Source organism: Pholis gunnellus, assembly GCF_910591455.1.
Source record: "Pholis gunnellus genome assembly, chromosome: 2".
Lineage (NCBI taxonomy): Eukaryota > Metazoa > Chordata > Actinopteri > Perciformes > Pholidae > Pholis > Pholis gunnellus.
In genome coordinates, this window is record NC_136536.1 from 25,589,854 (window position 1) to 25,605,091 (window position 15,238).

The following is a 15,238-nucleotide window of genomic DNA, read 5'->3' on the forward strand; positions in this document are numbered from 1 at the left end:
GTTCAGGTCCCACTCTAGTGAGGGGTTTTATACATATATCTATATATATCTATACAAGTTGGTATATGTATATATAGCAATCACACAATCTCTATTCAGTACATATTTCAATTTAATTTGGATTTAATATTATATTAAACAAAAGAACGCTAGACATACCACTTAGGAAAGGAAAACAGTGTCTTTACAGTCTAATTCTGGAACGCTACCTTCACAAAATGTCCATCAATCAACCGTCATATCTGAAACTCCAACATCATTAACCGTTTAATTACAAAATAACTAAATAAAAATGATTTGCATTAACCATATTTATTATGTCACATTATGAATTATCTCAATATAGGACAGATTAGAAGCATGTGATCAGCACTAAGCTAAATACATTATGGTTCACCCGTTTGTTAGAATAGCATGCTTGTAGCTGTATGAACTGGAATGAATAGGATGTAAAGATAAATGCCTCTAAAAAAGGTCTTGAAAGCTGGCTCAGAACGTCAGTGTGAGAGAAGGCACATTTTCCTATAAAACATTTCTTTTGGTGTTTATGTTTTAGTATGTATGATGAGGGAGGACTCAGCTCACAAAATTCACTACGAGAAGAACATTGAAACAACAAACTCAATGGTGGGAGATCTTCTCAGTCGCTTAAAAACAAGACGTCTGACGGGTGTAATCCGACCAAGAAATGTATCCCACATTATTTGAAAAGGAGTGCAATTATCTTTATAAAACTGATTAATGTGGTTTGATTATACTGGTATTGTGATTTAGTGAACAGACAAATCAGATTCAATCCCGTCATTACAACATTGACGTCAGAACGCTCAGTCCTTGTTTGCCAGAAGATCATCCAGCATTCGCTCGCACATGTACAGGCAGCGAGGCACATGGAAGAACCCTGAGGAAGAGGAGAGAAACACGATTATCTTACTGAACACGTAGAGCGGGAAGCTGCCCCGGGGCCCCAGGCCCTCGGGGGACGCGACGGCTCCAAGTTCACCGTGTGGCAACTAGTTTGTCTGTTTGGTAATACTTATGCATCACGAAAGCACAGCATAAACAGAGACAATAAAGGCCTTAAAGGGGAAATAAAGTATGTTATGTTGCCAGGTGTACAGTATGAAGCCTTTAGTGTCTCCAGAGGTAGCTGTCTGAAGTTTGATAAATATTACTTATGTTCTTACCTTTAAAGGGGCCTCCCTTAAAATCCAACGCCACTTTCCCTTCTCGAGTCAAATAGCCAAACCACTCGCCGCTCTTAGGATCAGGAAACTGCACAGAATCAGGCACACGTACACTTTTATAAGGCCTATGGTGCATGTATTATATATATTCACAAAACATTAGACAAGCTTCAAACGGTTTCATCTCTGTGGAGTCATCCACATAAAGCACATGTGATTTTCAATGTTACGTAATTTGCATCGAATTTATTTCGCTGATGCTTTCATCCAAAGCGGCTTACAATAAGTGCATTAAACCATGTGGATACAACCCAAACATGACAACTTTAAATCTGCTGAAGGGCTTTCATGTGCTACATTTATGATTTATGGTTAAAATGGTAATTGGTAATAATTGGTAAACGTTAATGAGCTGGTTTGCACAACTGTGGATGGTTAAAGGAATATTTCAAAAATCTTCTTTCTGAGAAAGATGTTTAGATGGATCTCAAATCTCATGTCTGTGGGCAGTGGCGGCTGATGGAAAATGTTCTAGGTAGGGCCATCCAATCAATTTCAGCTAACATCCCAGTATGATTTAATACAAAAAAAAGTGAAGGTATCAAACACGCATTACTACTTTGCAATTAAATATTTAACATTTATTCCAACACACCCAAAAAAGCAGTAAATAACACTTTGATAAACACCTCAGGACATCTTATTTTTGTCAACCTCACAGGGAATTAAGTAGAATATATATATATCTATCATATAATAATATAAAACACACACATACATACATATATATAGATATAAGCTATGATGAGTTTTCACTGTTAATTTACCATCTCTATTAAATGGTGATGCCTCCATGACCAAGTTAAGCAGATGAGACTGAGGACAACTATGTACAATAAAAGATGTTCACTTTGCTTAATATGTAGCTTGACAGAGTTCTCATGTGTGCCCTGGTGTTCTCATGTTTCCTTACCTCCTCATCCCTCACTCCCTAACTGCTAAAGTTATTAGCATGACTGCATCCAGCTAGCTAGCCAAACCTGTCTGGTGTACAGCTACTAGAGAAGCTTCGCATGCACTGCTTCACTTTCCCGCTAGTCTGCTGTCTGATTGTGAGGTCAGGCTGATCTGGGATCAGCTCTTTGGCCTGCAGAATCTCCGCCAAAGTTCTCCTCTCAAACGGGTCTTGGAGGAGTAGTGCTCGCGCTGGCCTGTAGAGACTTCTCCTGACGAGGACGCGCAATCTATTTGAGGACGCTGATTGGCTAAATTGTATGTCACTCATTTATATCTTTACTCAGCAATTGTCTAAACTGCTTCATAGACCCGCCTCCTGTGGGCCATTTCTTCATGGCCCCAGCGCTGCTGAGACACGCAGACAGGCGGAGAGGACGAGAGGGAAAAGCATATATTTTGCGCAGATATCATATTTTACAAATATTACTGGGTACATTCCATTAAAAAAAAGCACTTACAGGATTATTATTTCGTTGGAATGATGCAGCTGCAGGTCTATACATTTCCCAAATCATAGCACAATATGCGATCAGTCTCTCTGCAAAGTTTGACTTTGATAAAGTGAAGCAGAACAAAATTAGAGAGGTTTTAGTACAGAGGGTTCAGGCGAGGTCTCCAAAATGGTCATTTTGGCAACATGTGTGCCATTTGAATTTTCTCATGTACCAAACTATATATTTCACTTGTATATCACTAATGGATCAATAAATCCAAATACAGCAGTTTGAGCTTTATTTTGAAAGGCAGAATCCTCTCCGAGTCTCTCTGCATACTGGAGTTTGTCTCGATGTCAGCCTGCTGTGAGTACGCAGGGCTTTATCTCAGCAACCCATCGGTCGATTTCAGTGATTGACACCTCATTTGAAGCGTTAGAGCCAATAGAATTTAGCTATAGCGACCAAAATGAGATTGACAGCACTGTTAGCCAATCAGAATCAGCAGGGCGCCGTCCTGTGAGACATGCTGCTTGTGACGCAAGGTAATTCTCAGACTTCCTGCTTGGACTCACAGCAATGTGGAAATGCCCGGAATGATTTTAGTGTAACACAGGACGTAGGTCTAATGTATTTCAGTCTGGAATTACCGGGAAAATAAACATATCATGGAAAAACAGCAAAGGTGAGAGACATTTTACAACAATTGTTTGATCTCGCTGATGCTTTGTTGTAGCTGGACTTGATATTGTGGATTGTATATATCCGGAATCTGTGGAATGTCTGCTTTCTTTTGAGATATTGTGTGTGCATATTGCATAAAACACCACAGCGGTAGAGCCAGAAATGTGGCGACTGGGTTGACTAGGTGGCGCTATATGGATTTTGATAGTTGGTAATTCATTTAGTTGTTGTTTATGTTGTTTGGAGCATGTAAAGACGGCTTACATATTATTGTAGCCCAGGTTCTGCTGTTTAATCTGATGTGCAACATCATTATATTCGTTGGTGAGAAGTGCATTTTTTCCGAAGGTATATGCTAAACTTTCTCCACAGCCCCCAAAAAAGGGGGCGCTCGGACTTAAGTGGAACAGTAGTAAGGATGTGGTTAGCCTATCTTAGCTTGAAGAGCAGAGGGAAACAGCTAGCCTGGCTATAATCTGGTCACAAAACAGAAATTTGTAGTTTTAGGAGGGGGTTATTTGCTGGAATTACTTCAGCCGCCCAGCTCTTTTGTGCAGTGTCTCAGCTAAAATCTGAAAAACTCATTTTGGACTGCAGGAACGCAATGACTTAACCCAGTGGTTCTCAAACTGTGGGGCGCGCCCCGGTATTGCAGGTGGGGCGCGAGGGGAAATGCAGAATTGTATTCATACCTGCAAACATGACGCTTTACGGCGAAATTTGCCGTTTTGAATCAAAATATATCATCCACGTGAATCGTGTAGATCTGTAGAGTTCTTTTATTTTTGGGGGGGGGGGGTCAACTGGCCAGCCAACGTTTCTCACGTTGGAGTGAGACGAGGAGAAAAGGTGACGTAGTGATCTTCACAATAAAACATCTTTGATGTGACGTGTCGAGTCTTGGCCAATCAGCGTTAAGATGTCTACATCTTAACCCCCCCCCCCCTGGGCCTGGATAAAGGTGGAGCTGGGTCTGGATAAAGGTGGAGCTGGGTCTGGATAAAGGTGGAGCTGGGTCTGGATAAAGGTGGAGCTGGGCCTGGATAAAGGTGGAGCTGGGCCTGGATAAAGGTGGAGCTGGGCCTGGATAAAGGTGGAGCTGGGTCTGGATAAAGGTGGAGGTGGGCCTGGATAAAGGTGGAGCTGGGTCTGGATAGAGGTGGAGGTGGGTCTGGATAAAGGTGGAGCTGGGTCTGGATAAAGGTGGAGCTGGGCCTGGATAAAGGTGGCGCTGGGTCTGGATAAAGGTGGAGGTGGGCCTGGATAAAGGTGGAGCTGGGTCTGGATAGAGGTGGAGGTGGGCCTGGATAAAGGTGGAGCTGGGTCTGGATAAAGGTGGAGCTGGGTCTGGATAGAGGTGGAGGTGGGTCTGGATAAAGGTGGAGCTGGGTCTGGATAAAGGTGGAGCTGGGTCTGGATAAAGGTGGAGGTGGGCCTGGATAAAGGTGGAGCTGGGTCTGGATAAAGGTGGAGCTGGGTCTGGATAAAGGTGGAGCTGGGTCTGGATAAAGGTGGAGGTGGGCCTGGATAAAGGTGGAGCTGGGTCTGGATACAGGTGGAGCTGGGTCTGGATAAAGGTGGAGCTGGGTCTGGATACAGGTGGAGGTCTAAACAGACGTGAGTACAGCTTCTTGCTGTCACAGTGTTTTAAAGACATTGATAGACAGGGTATGCTGAATGCAGCCTCTGCTCCAGGAGATGAAGTACAGCAACAAGGGCTCACTGTCCTCTCATCACACTGCAGACACTGTTCACTGTGATGACCACAGCCAGAGTAGATTATCATTTTCATTTAAATAATTGAACTGAATTGAATGCATATTAATTGCAAAGAGAAGATTGGCCACAATCCTAACAGCTGTACAGTAACAGTAGAAGTTAATATGAAGACATACAGTAATGAAAACTAATCACTTTATTTGTACAGGCGATGGTTCTCGCTACTCTTGCTATCTTTGTTTTTATATGACAAACTTTTAAAGGTTAATAATAATAGAGCTGAAATACTGATTAATAACTGAATAATAAATTAGTTTTTTGCTTAAAGTAAATGTTTTATCACTTAATTTTCTTCTCAGAGTTCACCAGAATGCTACATTTTAAAGCTCGTATTTAAAATAAAATGCTCCTGGTATGTGTGAGCATATGGCGTCACAAAATGTTATTTCAATAATAGTTCAACATGGACCATTTTGTTACATTTTTGTTGGGGCGGGAGGGCATGAACATTTCTCTTCCTCCAAAGTGGGGCGTGACAGAAAACGTTTGAGAACCACTGCCTTAAGGTGTAGTCATCGTCACAGAGTCTGCTTTTCTCTTCTTGGCCGTTGTTGGGCAATAACGCGCAGCACAGAGAGGCAGCCAGGAGCTAACCAGTGCCGCTACGCTCACATGCACTAACGTGCACTAACAAGTCGACAAAGCACAGAGAAGCTCTGATAACAACACAAACATTACTCCTCTATATCTTTACAATGATAATAGTTGTTCGATGCTATATTAATGTGCTGAATGTCAAACTGAGCACTTTTAAACCCAGTTACACTTTACATTTTGTTTTTAGTGCCAGGTGGGTGTAAGTTAAGATGACGTGAGCGCGTGGGGAGCCAGTAAACATCTTCACATCGTGTCGAGTTGAACTCGAGTGAACCTTCAGGAGAGTATTGCCTCGGCAGTAGATGACCACTTGCTTGCATTCGCTGACGTGTCATCATCTTGTCTCAGTCAAAGATGCGGCGAACATTGCCTTCTTTGTCAACTTTGTGCGAGCAACAAATTGCTTTCAACCGCAAATAAAATACAACATCCAATGTGTGGTCTGATGTGGGTATGGGTAATACCAGTTAATAAGGAAAGTCAAGTAATATTATTGGTTTAAAAGAAATAAGTAAAAATGTATTACACTTCCTGAGTAACTGGCCCAGCACTGCTCTCAGCAGGGAAGAAAAGCAACAGCTGTTTTGCAACACGTCAATTAATAATGCAGGACATACGTACGTTAAGAGAAGTGCAAGGAAGTTTGTTTCAGTTTTAGTGGTGTATACGTACAGTGGCTTCACCATTTCAATGACATATATATATATATATTGTGAAAAACACTAGAAATGCACATTATATCTGAGAACCAACACCACATGGGTGTTTAAAAAGTTAGATTAAGGAAAGCTCATAGTAGGGGGGTTGTTTAGTTGCCAGTGTGGAGAAGAAACTCATTGATGCTGCACACAGCGCCTGCATGTTGTTCATCAAGAAAACAGCGCATAGCTTTCTCTAAAAACATAAACAGTTTCCAGTCTTTATGCTAAGCTAACCGCGTCCTGACTCCAGGTCTGCACTTAAAGTAGCACACGTGCATTAGACTGAAAAGTAAGAGAAAAATGCTCATCAAAATGAACTATATTTTGACATAAGTAATCAAACACTACAGCGCCAAAAACTCACATGGTTCAAGGTGTATTCGTAAACCTCAGAGAATCTCTCCAGCAGCTCGGGTTTCTTGGTCTGACTGTAGGCCATCAGGAAGGCGATGAGAGCCTCACAGTGGGGCCACCACAGCTTCATATTCCACTCCAACTGGTCAAACGTACAAGCAGCAGCACACAGCCTCATTTCATGCTTTTTTTTTTATAAAACTCAGTGATCAGACAAATGCAAACAATATCTTCTATCACAAGCTGCAACTCTCAACTGTCTAACGCGAAACACCATCATGTGTATGGGTGATTGGTTCACCTGTGTGGGGCAGTGACCATCCACATCCAGGAAGTAGAAGAGGCCGCCGTGCTCTTTGTCCCAGCCGTCCTGATAAGGCAGCTGCACAAACTTGTTGATGGCGGTCCTCCGGAGCTCCTCGTCCTCCTGCTCTGCACTGACCTGAAGTAGGAACCAGCCCGCTTCCAGGGCATGGCCTGAGTCAGCACGGGTCGACATGTGGGGGAAGACCAAAGACACGATGGAAAATGTTGAGGTCGGCAACAAAGGACAGGATAAGAGCCCACCCCGAGCTCCCCCATGCAACTCACTGTGCTCGCCATCATCTGACTGACTGGTCAGCAGGTGGTGCAGTGTTTACCTGGGTTCTGCAGTCGGCCCTGGCAACCTGGCAGCTCTGCTCCCTCCAGTGACACACTCTCTAGAATAGCGGTGCCATCTCTCTGTACCAAGTTACAAGAGGAGAAAAAAAGAAATGTTATATTCCGCATATTAAATGCAGGGTTGGTAATCTTGAGCAGCAAGAGTATGCTAGATTTTAAGTGATTTAACCATAAACCCAGCTCAGTGTTGCCAACTCTTTCCCAACAAAATAATTACTGAAAATATAAGGTGGCAACCATATTTTCAGTAAAAGATAGCGTTGAACTGCCCTAAATCTCACCACTTTATGGGGTGATTTCAATCACGAAGCATACCTGGATGTGTTGTAGAATCTGCTGAACACACCAGCTGACCAGCTCTTTGTACTTCTGAGCAACCTCCCGACCCCGGCCTTCCGTTAGCTGTTGCACCAGACACAGCAGCATCATGGGGACCGCCATGCTGTTGGTGGGAACGTCTCCGGGAAGCTGGGGCCGGCCCAGGCCCGACGAGTCCACCCGAACCCAGTGGATCAACTGCTCCATCATCTGCTCAGCCTCCAGCTGGTGACACACGACAGAGCAGAGGCTCATCAGAGTGATGGTGTAAACATGTGGGAATGTGAGGGCGGTTGTAGGAGGATCACGGTGTTCATGCACATTCACCTTCCGTTTCACTAAACCTCATGTATGTTGAGTCACTGATGCTGACTCTGTAATGCATCATTTTACTATTACACTATAGAGTTGCAAAATAAAATAAAATAAATAGGGGAACTAGTTTTACCATAGCTTGATGAGTTTCAACGTCTGTTTCTGTTGCACAATCAGCGCAAATACAATACATGTGGCAACTATAGTCACCACACAGAGCTAGGGATCAAATGGCTGTGATTTTACTCCTGAGACATTCATCTTTCAGAAACATTGTCATGGACCAGGAGTTTCCAACATATGTATTATAGACAATCTGGTTTTGATTATTGCTTTGTACCTGCATGTCCTTGTCACCAGTGACCCTGCTCAGTTCATCCATGGCCATGATGTAGAAACACTCACTGAATATGGTCCTCTGAATCTTGAGTGCTTTACCATCTCTTGTTAAGCAGAAGGCACACTTCCACTGGCCACTGCTGCCGCTGGAGACACGTGCAAACTTTCTCAGGAAAGCTCCCCCTAAGATGCAAACAGAACAATATAACATTAGCTTATGATTCGTGAGCAATACGTATAAAGTCCTTTTTTACACACATGAATACGTCAAATTGCTGGCTTCATCTATCAGTTCAATTAGTTGACAATGTTCACTTCGGCTTTGTGCTGATATGACTTTAAAGGGGACATACTGTATTGTGCTAATTTCTTTAGGTTCATAATTGGGTTTTTACTAGAACACATTTACATGCTTTTATGTAAAAAAAACACATTGTTTGTCGCATACTGTCTGTGTGAATATACCGCTCCGTATTAGCGCCCATCTCTTGGCCTCCTAAAAAAAGCTCAGTCTGCTCTGATTGGCATGCTGTATTAATGGATATATTGGCTGGAATTGATCAATTGCATTACCTTGTTATACATCCACGGGCTGTGTGCTGTAAAGCCTGTACCGTGGTGAATGCGTTAACATATCTGTTCCCAAACAACCGGCCAGTAGCACAACATATACAGAAATTAACGCAGAATTATTAATTGTAGATTATTTACGAACATGCTGGACAAAAGTAAGGCCTCTTATATACATCTGTGGTCTATTGTGGAGGTCCTAGACAATAGATCACAGCTCCTCTGGGAAGCGGGGGGAAATGTATTAAAGAGATAGTTAAGTAAGTAAATAATTGTAATAGAATGCATATTGTTCAATACAGGCCAATTTGATAGAGGCATTAAATATATCACAACACAATAGAACAAATTTAGTTTTACTTTTTGTACAGCACTCTGTAGGCAGACGTTCCACTGGTGCACTTTGCCACTACTGTGGCTGCTTTCAGTCCAAATTGGCGGAGGCGTAGCTCTGCTGCTGCATGCTGATGTTGCAATGAAACGACCATTTAGCTATCCCTTCTCATTAATGTATGTTTTTTTGGATGGGGGGGTAATCTAATGAGCATGCGTGTGACATAGGAAGGGGAGGCAAATCTGAATGGCTTGTTGAATCACATGTTTTCTGACATAGGCAGCCGGATTATTTTCAATAATGATGTCTTATTTCACAGTTTGTGGGTTGGTAGGCACTCCAGACACCCAAACGTATGTGCACAAACATTGAAAAAGTCAGCTCTTCATGCTATGTCCCCTTTAAGAGCTGTAATGCTCGCATGTTTGTGCTGGAGAACAGTGGTCAGCTGGAATTGTGATGACATGAAGGAAGACCAGTGTTTGCTGTTCTTTCGCAAGCTGCCCCAGTGATTGATTTGAAAAACACATCAATGATCACAAACTGGGCCTAGAAAGGTTTGTTTCTTAGTTTCCATAAAGATGACATTTTTGCGGCTCCAAGGTTTCCTTCCAACAGTGACGACATGTTACATGTTACATGTTACATGCCATAATGATGATTAGCAGAGAGTGCACAGCAAACACTATCATGACTGTCATGAATCACCAGAGTCTACAAAAGCACAGTGTTCTATCTGTTGCAAAGATTTAGCTGTGCATGTGTGAAACTCTGAGGTCACGTTAAACTAATGTTCATGTGTAAATGTCGACAACATGTGAACAGCCAGACTTTTAGGGTAATAACGTACTACAAAGAACTAATTTGTGTCGAATTTGCACTGTGTTTTGCTTCATTTTAAATGTACATACATGTTATATTTACACATGTTGAGTATGATCCAGTAATCTGTAAAAACTATTAAATAATATATTGGGAAGTAAGAAGTATCACCTGAGATTTAAAAAAGCTCTGCTAAGCAGCTTCTTGAGGCTTCCATCTTTGCTAAATCCAACAACGCGTACTGGTGAAAGTAAAAAATAACACACATAAGTATGGTTTGCATTTTGTACTACCATGTCATTTGAAAGTGCCTTCATCATTTCTAGTGTTAATTGTGAAATTAAATGTTATTTGTACTGTAGGAACAACAGCGATGAATTTGCTCTTCTTCCAGAGGCTCGCCAGTGCTGAGGCTAAACATTATCTGGGTTCATTAAAACTAAAGGGTTCATCCTCTGGGGAGTGAGTTACTGAGTTCATGGGTGAGGGTAAAATGGAGATGGATAGGCTGTTCGGTCAGAGGGGCGGTGACGCAAGCCTTGTACCAGACCTATGTAGTGAAGAGGGAGCTGACCCGGAAGGCAAAGCTCTCGATTGACCAGTCCTTCTACATTCTGACCCTCACCTATAACCATGAGCTTTGGGTAGTGACCGGAAGAACGAGATTACAGATACAAGAGGCCGAAATGAGCTTCTTTTATATGGTGGCTGGGCTCAGCCTTAGAGATAGGATGGGCAGCTCAGACATCCAGCAGGAGCTCAGAGTAGAGCCGCTGCTCCTTTGCGTTGAAAGAAAGCCAGTCTAGAATGCCCTTCTAAGCCTGCTGGCCCCACAACGTGGCCCCAGATAAGAGGGAAAAGATAATACATGGATGGTTCATCCTCTGGCGAACATGAGTGTGAAAAATACATGCAAACAACTAGCATTGCTGTAGGGATGGCAATGTTGGCATTTTTTGCTCTCTTTGTTTTCTTTGATGCCCTCTTTCCCGGTTTTCAATTTCCAAAGACAGCCTGTTCAAATATCCCACATTATATGTTGTGAAGCTATGAATTATAATTAATTAATTAATACCAAAGATTCAACCAAAGAGAGAACAGAAAACTCTCTCCTGACACTTCAGTAGTGCTAACGCTAAGAGCTTTACATTCCAACACACACACACACACCCACCGGCTTTTGCTGCTTCCAGGATTTCAGGCTTGCGGAAGCGTTCCATGGTTCGGTACAGGCGGCAATACATCCACACCTGAGAAAGAGACAAGCCAAAATATATTCATCTAACATCTGATGACCACAGTGGATTACTTGTTCCGCACTGCCAGTATCATGAGAGAGACTCACCTGTCTACCCTGCAGCCAGACATACTTCAGCTCATCATAAACCTTCCCATCCCTCCCGATACAAGTGAAGAAGCCTCTGAAACACCGAGCAGGAAGTTTATCACAAGGAAACACAAACTGCATGCACAGTACAAACAGCTGTACACAACTGCTCAGCATGCAAGTTACGAGTTGGAACTTTTTGGTACAGTACCCATGTGTCGTATCATGAGAGTATTTGAGCCAGAAGGCCACTGCGTTGTCCAGTTCTTTACGAATCCGCTGTCGCCACTCCTCCAGCTTCACCACAGACATGATTCCCTTCAAACATGAAAATTAGTTTGTACTATAAAAGGTAGAATGTATGACCATCCCTGTTTACTTTTGACTTAATCACAACAACACTTATCATCTTACTAGTGGTGGTGCAACGGATCATAAAACTCGGTTCGGATCGGATCAGAGTCACAGATTGGATCACAGACCACAAAAGAAAAAAGAACTTTAGATCCCTCTTCACGTTTTTTGTGATCTGGGATCCGGCTCTTGTGTGGCTTTGACAATGACATTTAAAGAAGGAAAGGTAGATGATGGTTGTATATAAAGAACATTGTTTATGTTATATTTATATTGTTGCTTAATAAATACAAATGAATTGTTGCCTGTGTCACTTGGTCTTCTTTGTCCTGTAAGTGGAAACTGATGATGTGTTACTATGATTAAGTATTTAGTTGCTACACATTTAAAACACGTTTAAAACACGGTGACGTTTAAAAGTGGTTCAAAAGTGAACGTTTTTTCAACGGATTTGCAATATTGGCTTTCAACTGAGAAATGTGGATCTGGTTTCTTAGTAAGCCTCTAAAATGATGATATATTATTATTAGCACAATGTAGAGGATAAAGAATGGTAGTCTTGCAAATCCCGTTGAAATCTGGTCTACGCGTGAACGTTGAATCAACAACTTCAAATAGTCTTTCACTTTCGAACTTTAATGTCTTTTCAACGGAAAAATGCTCACCGGGTGGTGCTGATTCAGCACTGTGGTCTGAGTGAGTGAGGGACCAAAAGAAGGAAACGCTATCTGCCTACAGAGTACCTCAAAGAAACACTATCTGCCTACAGAGTACCTCAAAGAAACACTATCTGCCTACAGATTACATCAAAGAAACACTATCTGCCTACAGAGTACCTCAAAGAAACACTATCTGCCTACAGATTACATCAAAGAAACACTATCTGCCTACAGAGTACCTCAAAGAAACACTATCTGCCTACAGAGTACCTCAAAGAAATACTATCTGCCTACAGATTACATCAAAGAAACACTATCTGCCTACAGAGTACCTCAAAGAAATACTATCTGCCTACAGATTACATCAAAGAAACACTATCTGCCTACAGAGTACCTCAAAGAAATACTATCTGCCTACAGATTACATCAAAGAAACACTATCTGCCTACAGAGTACCTCAAAGAAACACTATCTGCCTACAGAGTACCTCAAAGAAACACTATCTGCCTACAGATTACCTCAAAGAAACACTATCTGTCTACAGAGTACCTCAAAGAAATATTATCTGCCTACAGAGTACCTCAAAGTAACACTATCTGCCTACAGAGTACCTCAAAGAAACACTATCTGCCTACAGAGTACCTCAAAGAAACACTATCTGCCTACAGATTACCTCAAAGAAACACTATCTGTCTACAGAGTACCTCAAAGAAATATTATCTGCCTACAGAGTACCTCAAAGAAACACTATCTGCCTACAGAGTACCTCAAAGTAACACTATCTGCCTACGGAGTACCTCAAAGAAATATTATCTGCCTACAGAGTACCTCAAAGTAACACTATCTGTCTACAGAGTACCTCAAAGAAACACTATCTGCCTACAGATTACCTCAAAGAAACACTATCTGTCTACAGAGTACCTCAAAGAAACACTATCTGCCTACAGATTACCTCAAAGAAACACTATCTGCCTACAGAGTACCTCAAAGAAACACTATCTGCCTACAGATTACCTCAAAGAAACACTATCTGTCTACAGAGTACCTCAAAGAAATATTATCTGCCTACAGAGTACCTCAAAGTAACACTATCTGCCTACAGAGTACCTCAAAGAAACACTATCTGCCTACAGAGTACCTCAAAGAAACACTATCTGCCTACAGATTACCTCAAAGAAACACTATCTGTCTACAGAGTACCTCAAAGAAATATTATCTGCCTACAGAGTACCTCAAAGAAACACTATCTGCCTACAGAGTACCTCAAAGTAACACTATCTGCCTACGGAGTACCTCAAAGAAATATTATCTGCCTACAGAGTACCTCAAAGTAACACTATCTGTCTACAGAGTACCTCAAAGAATCACTATCTGCCTACAGAGTACCTCAAAGAATCACTATCTGCCTACAGAGTACCTCAAAGAATCACTATCTGCCTACAGAGTACCTCAAAGAATCACTATCTGCCTACAGAGTACCTCAAAGAATCACTATCTGCCTACAGAGTACCTCAAAGAAACACTATCTGCCTACAGATTACCTCAAAGAAACACTATCTGTCTACAGAGTACCTCAAAGAAATATTATCTGCCTACAGAGTACCTCAAAGAAACACTATCTGCCTACAGAGTACCTCAAAGAAACACTATCTGCCTACAGAGTACCTCAAAGTAACACTATCTGCCTACGGAGTACCTCAAAGAAATATTATCTGCCTACAGAGTACCTCAAAGTAACACTATCTGCCTACAGAGTACCTCAAAGAATCACTATCTGCCTACAGAGTACCTCAAAGAATCACTATCTGCCTACAGAGTACCTCAAAGAATCACTATCTGCCTACAGAGTACCTCAAAGAAACAACAACGTACCAGAGTTGTGAGGCGTTCAAGTGTCTTTTCTGACAAAACACTTAAAGAGACAGGCACTGTACTGCAGCAATGGAAACATATTTTGAACATTAAAACATGTCAACACTTTCTAGTAAAGCCACGAAATTTAAAAAGCACGAACCTGAAACTGAGCTAAATCTGTCCCCTTTACCGTTAAACGTTCTATACTCACAAACACAAAATGTGTCATCTTGTTTTTTCTAGCTCGGCACCTTTCGCCATCAAAAGTCTGGAGCCAACAACAAGCTATTATCCGAACAATAACTTGTTATTAATCTCGCTAGAAAGAGAGAAAAACAGTTCCTCTGCTGTCGGCACACATTGCAGCCGCCGTTAGTGTTTCTCGTGTAATATGTCAGTGCTTCGTTTCAGCAGCGGTTCGAAGAAAGAAGACAGAGCACCGCGGGTTAACCGTTCTTACCTTAGGCTCCAGGTACGGACAGACAGTGAAGAGACACGCCGTTCTGCAGCGGCGCTCTACTCACTCCCAACATCCGTCACATGACCTGGCATCAGCGCTGCTACAGCGGCTCTGGAAGAGGAAGTGGAAGCGGGTCACGGAGCGGTTTCAACACGGAGCGCTACTCAAGTAAATGGAACTGTGCTATCAAAAGGGCTGGAATGTGCACATGCGGCATAAAAAGTAGATTACTCTGTTGTTCTCACGAGCTCGTAGGACAGAGGCCAGGAAGCAGGGGGAACATTGTGCAATAATGTTGAAAATGAAAGAAAGCATATACACTGTTCTTATTATTATTTCTCTTTAAATGTCAGAAAATAGGAGAAAAATATATAAAAACATGCTCTTTTAGACTCACCACGTGATTTTAAGAAAGTACTATGTGATTTAGTTAAAACGATTAATTTATATACAAATATGTCAATGTCTGA

The 15,238-nt window shown here is 42.0% G+C and overlaps 1 protein-coding gene across 3 annotated transcripts; it reads right to left on the reverse strand.

Annotated features, from left to right (window-relative positions):
• Window positions 1-111: 111 nt before the first annotated feature.
• On the reverse strand, window positions 112-14,787 carry renbp (renin binding protein). Of its 3 annotated transcripts, none has more exons than XM_079174290.1 (11): window positions 14,769-14,787; window positions 11,653-11,759; window positions 11,460-11,535; window positions 11,289-11,364; window positions 8,390-8,571; window positions 7,732-7,959; window positions 7,395-7,476; window positions 7,055-7,230; window positions 6,764-6,895; window positions 1,188-1,275; window positions 112-901 (listed from the first exon to the last, which is right to left on the reverse strand). In XM_079174290.1, exons 2-11 carry the CDS (start codon window positions 11,751-11,753, stop codon window positions 828-830), a joined length of 1,215 nt encoding a protein of 404 aa, XP_079030416.1. In that variant the 5' UTR covers window positions 11,754-11,759; window positions 14,769-14,787; the 3' UTR covers window positions 112-827. The 3 variants fall into 3 exon arrangements, with proteins under 3 accessions (XP_079030416.1, XP_079030414.1, XP_079030415.1); XM_079174288.1 differs by lacking the exon at window positions 14,769-14,787 and adding an exon at window positions 14,520-14,552; XM_079174289.1 differs by lacking the exon at window positions 14,769-14,787 and adding an exon at window positions 12,461-12,565.
• Window positions 14,788-15,238: the final 451 nt, after the last annotated feature.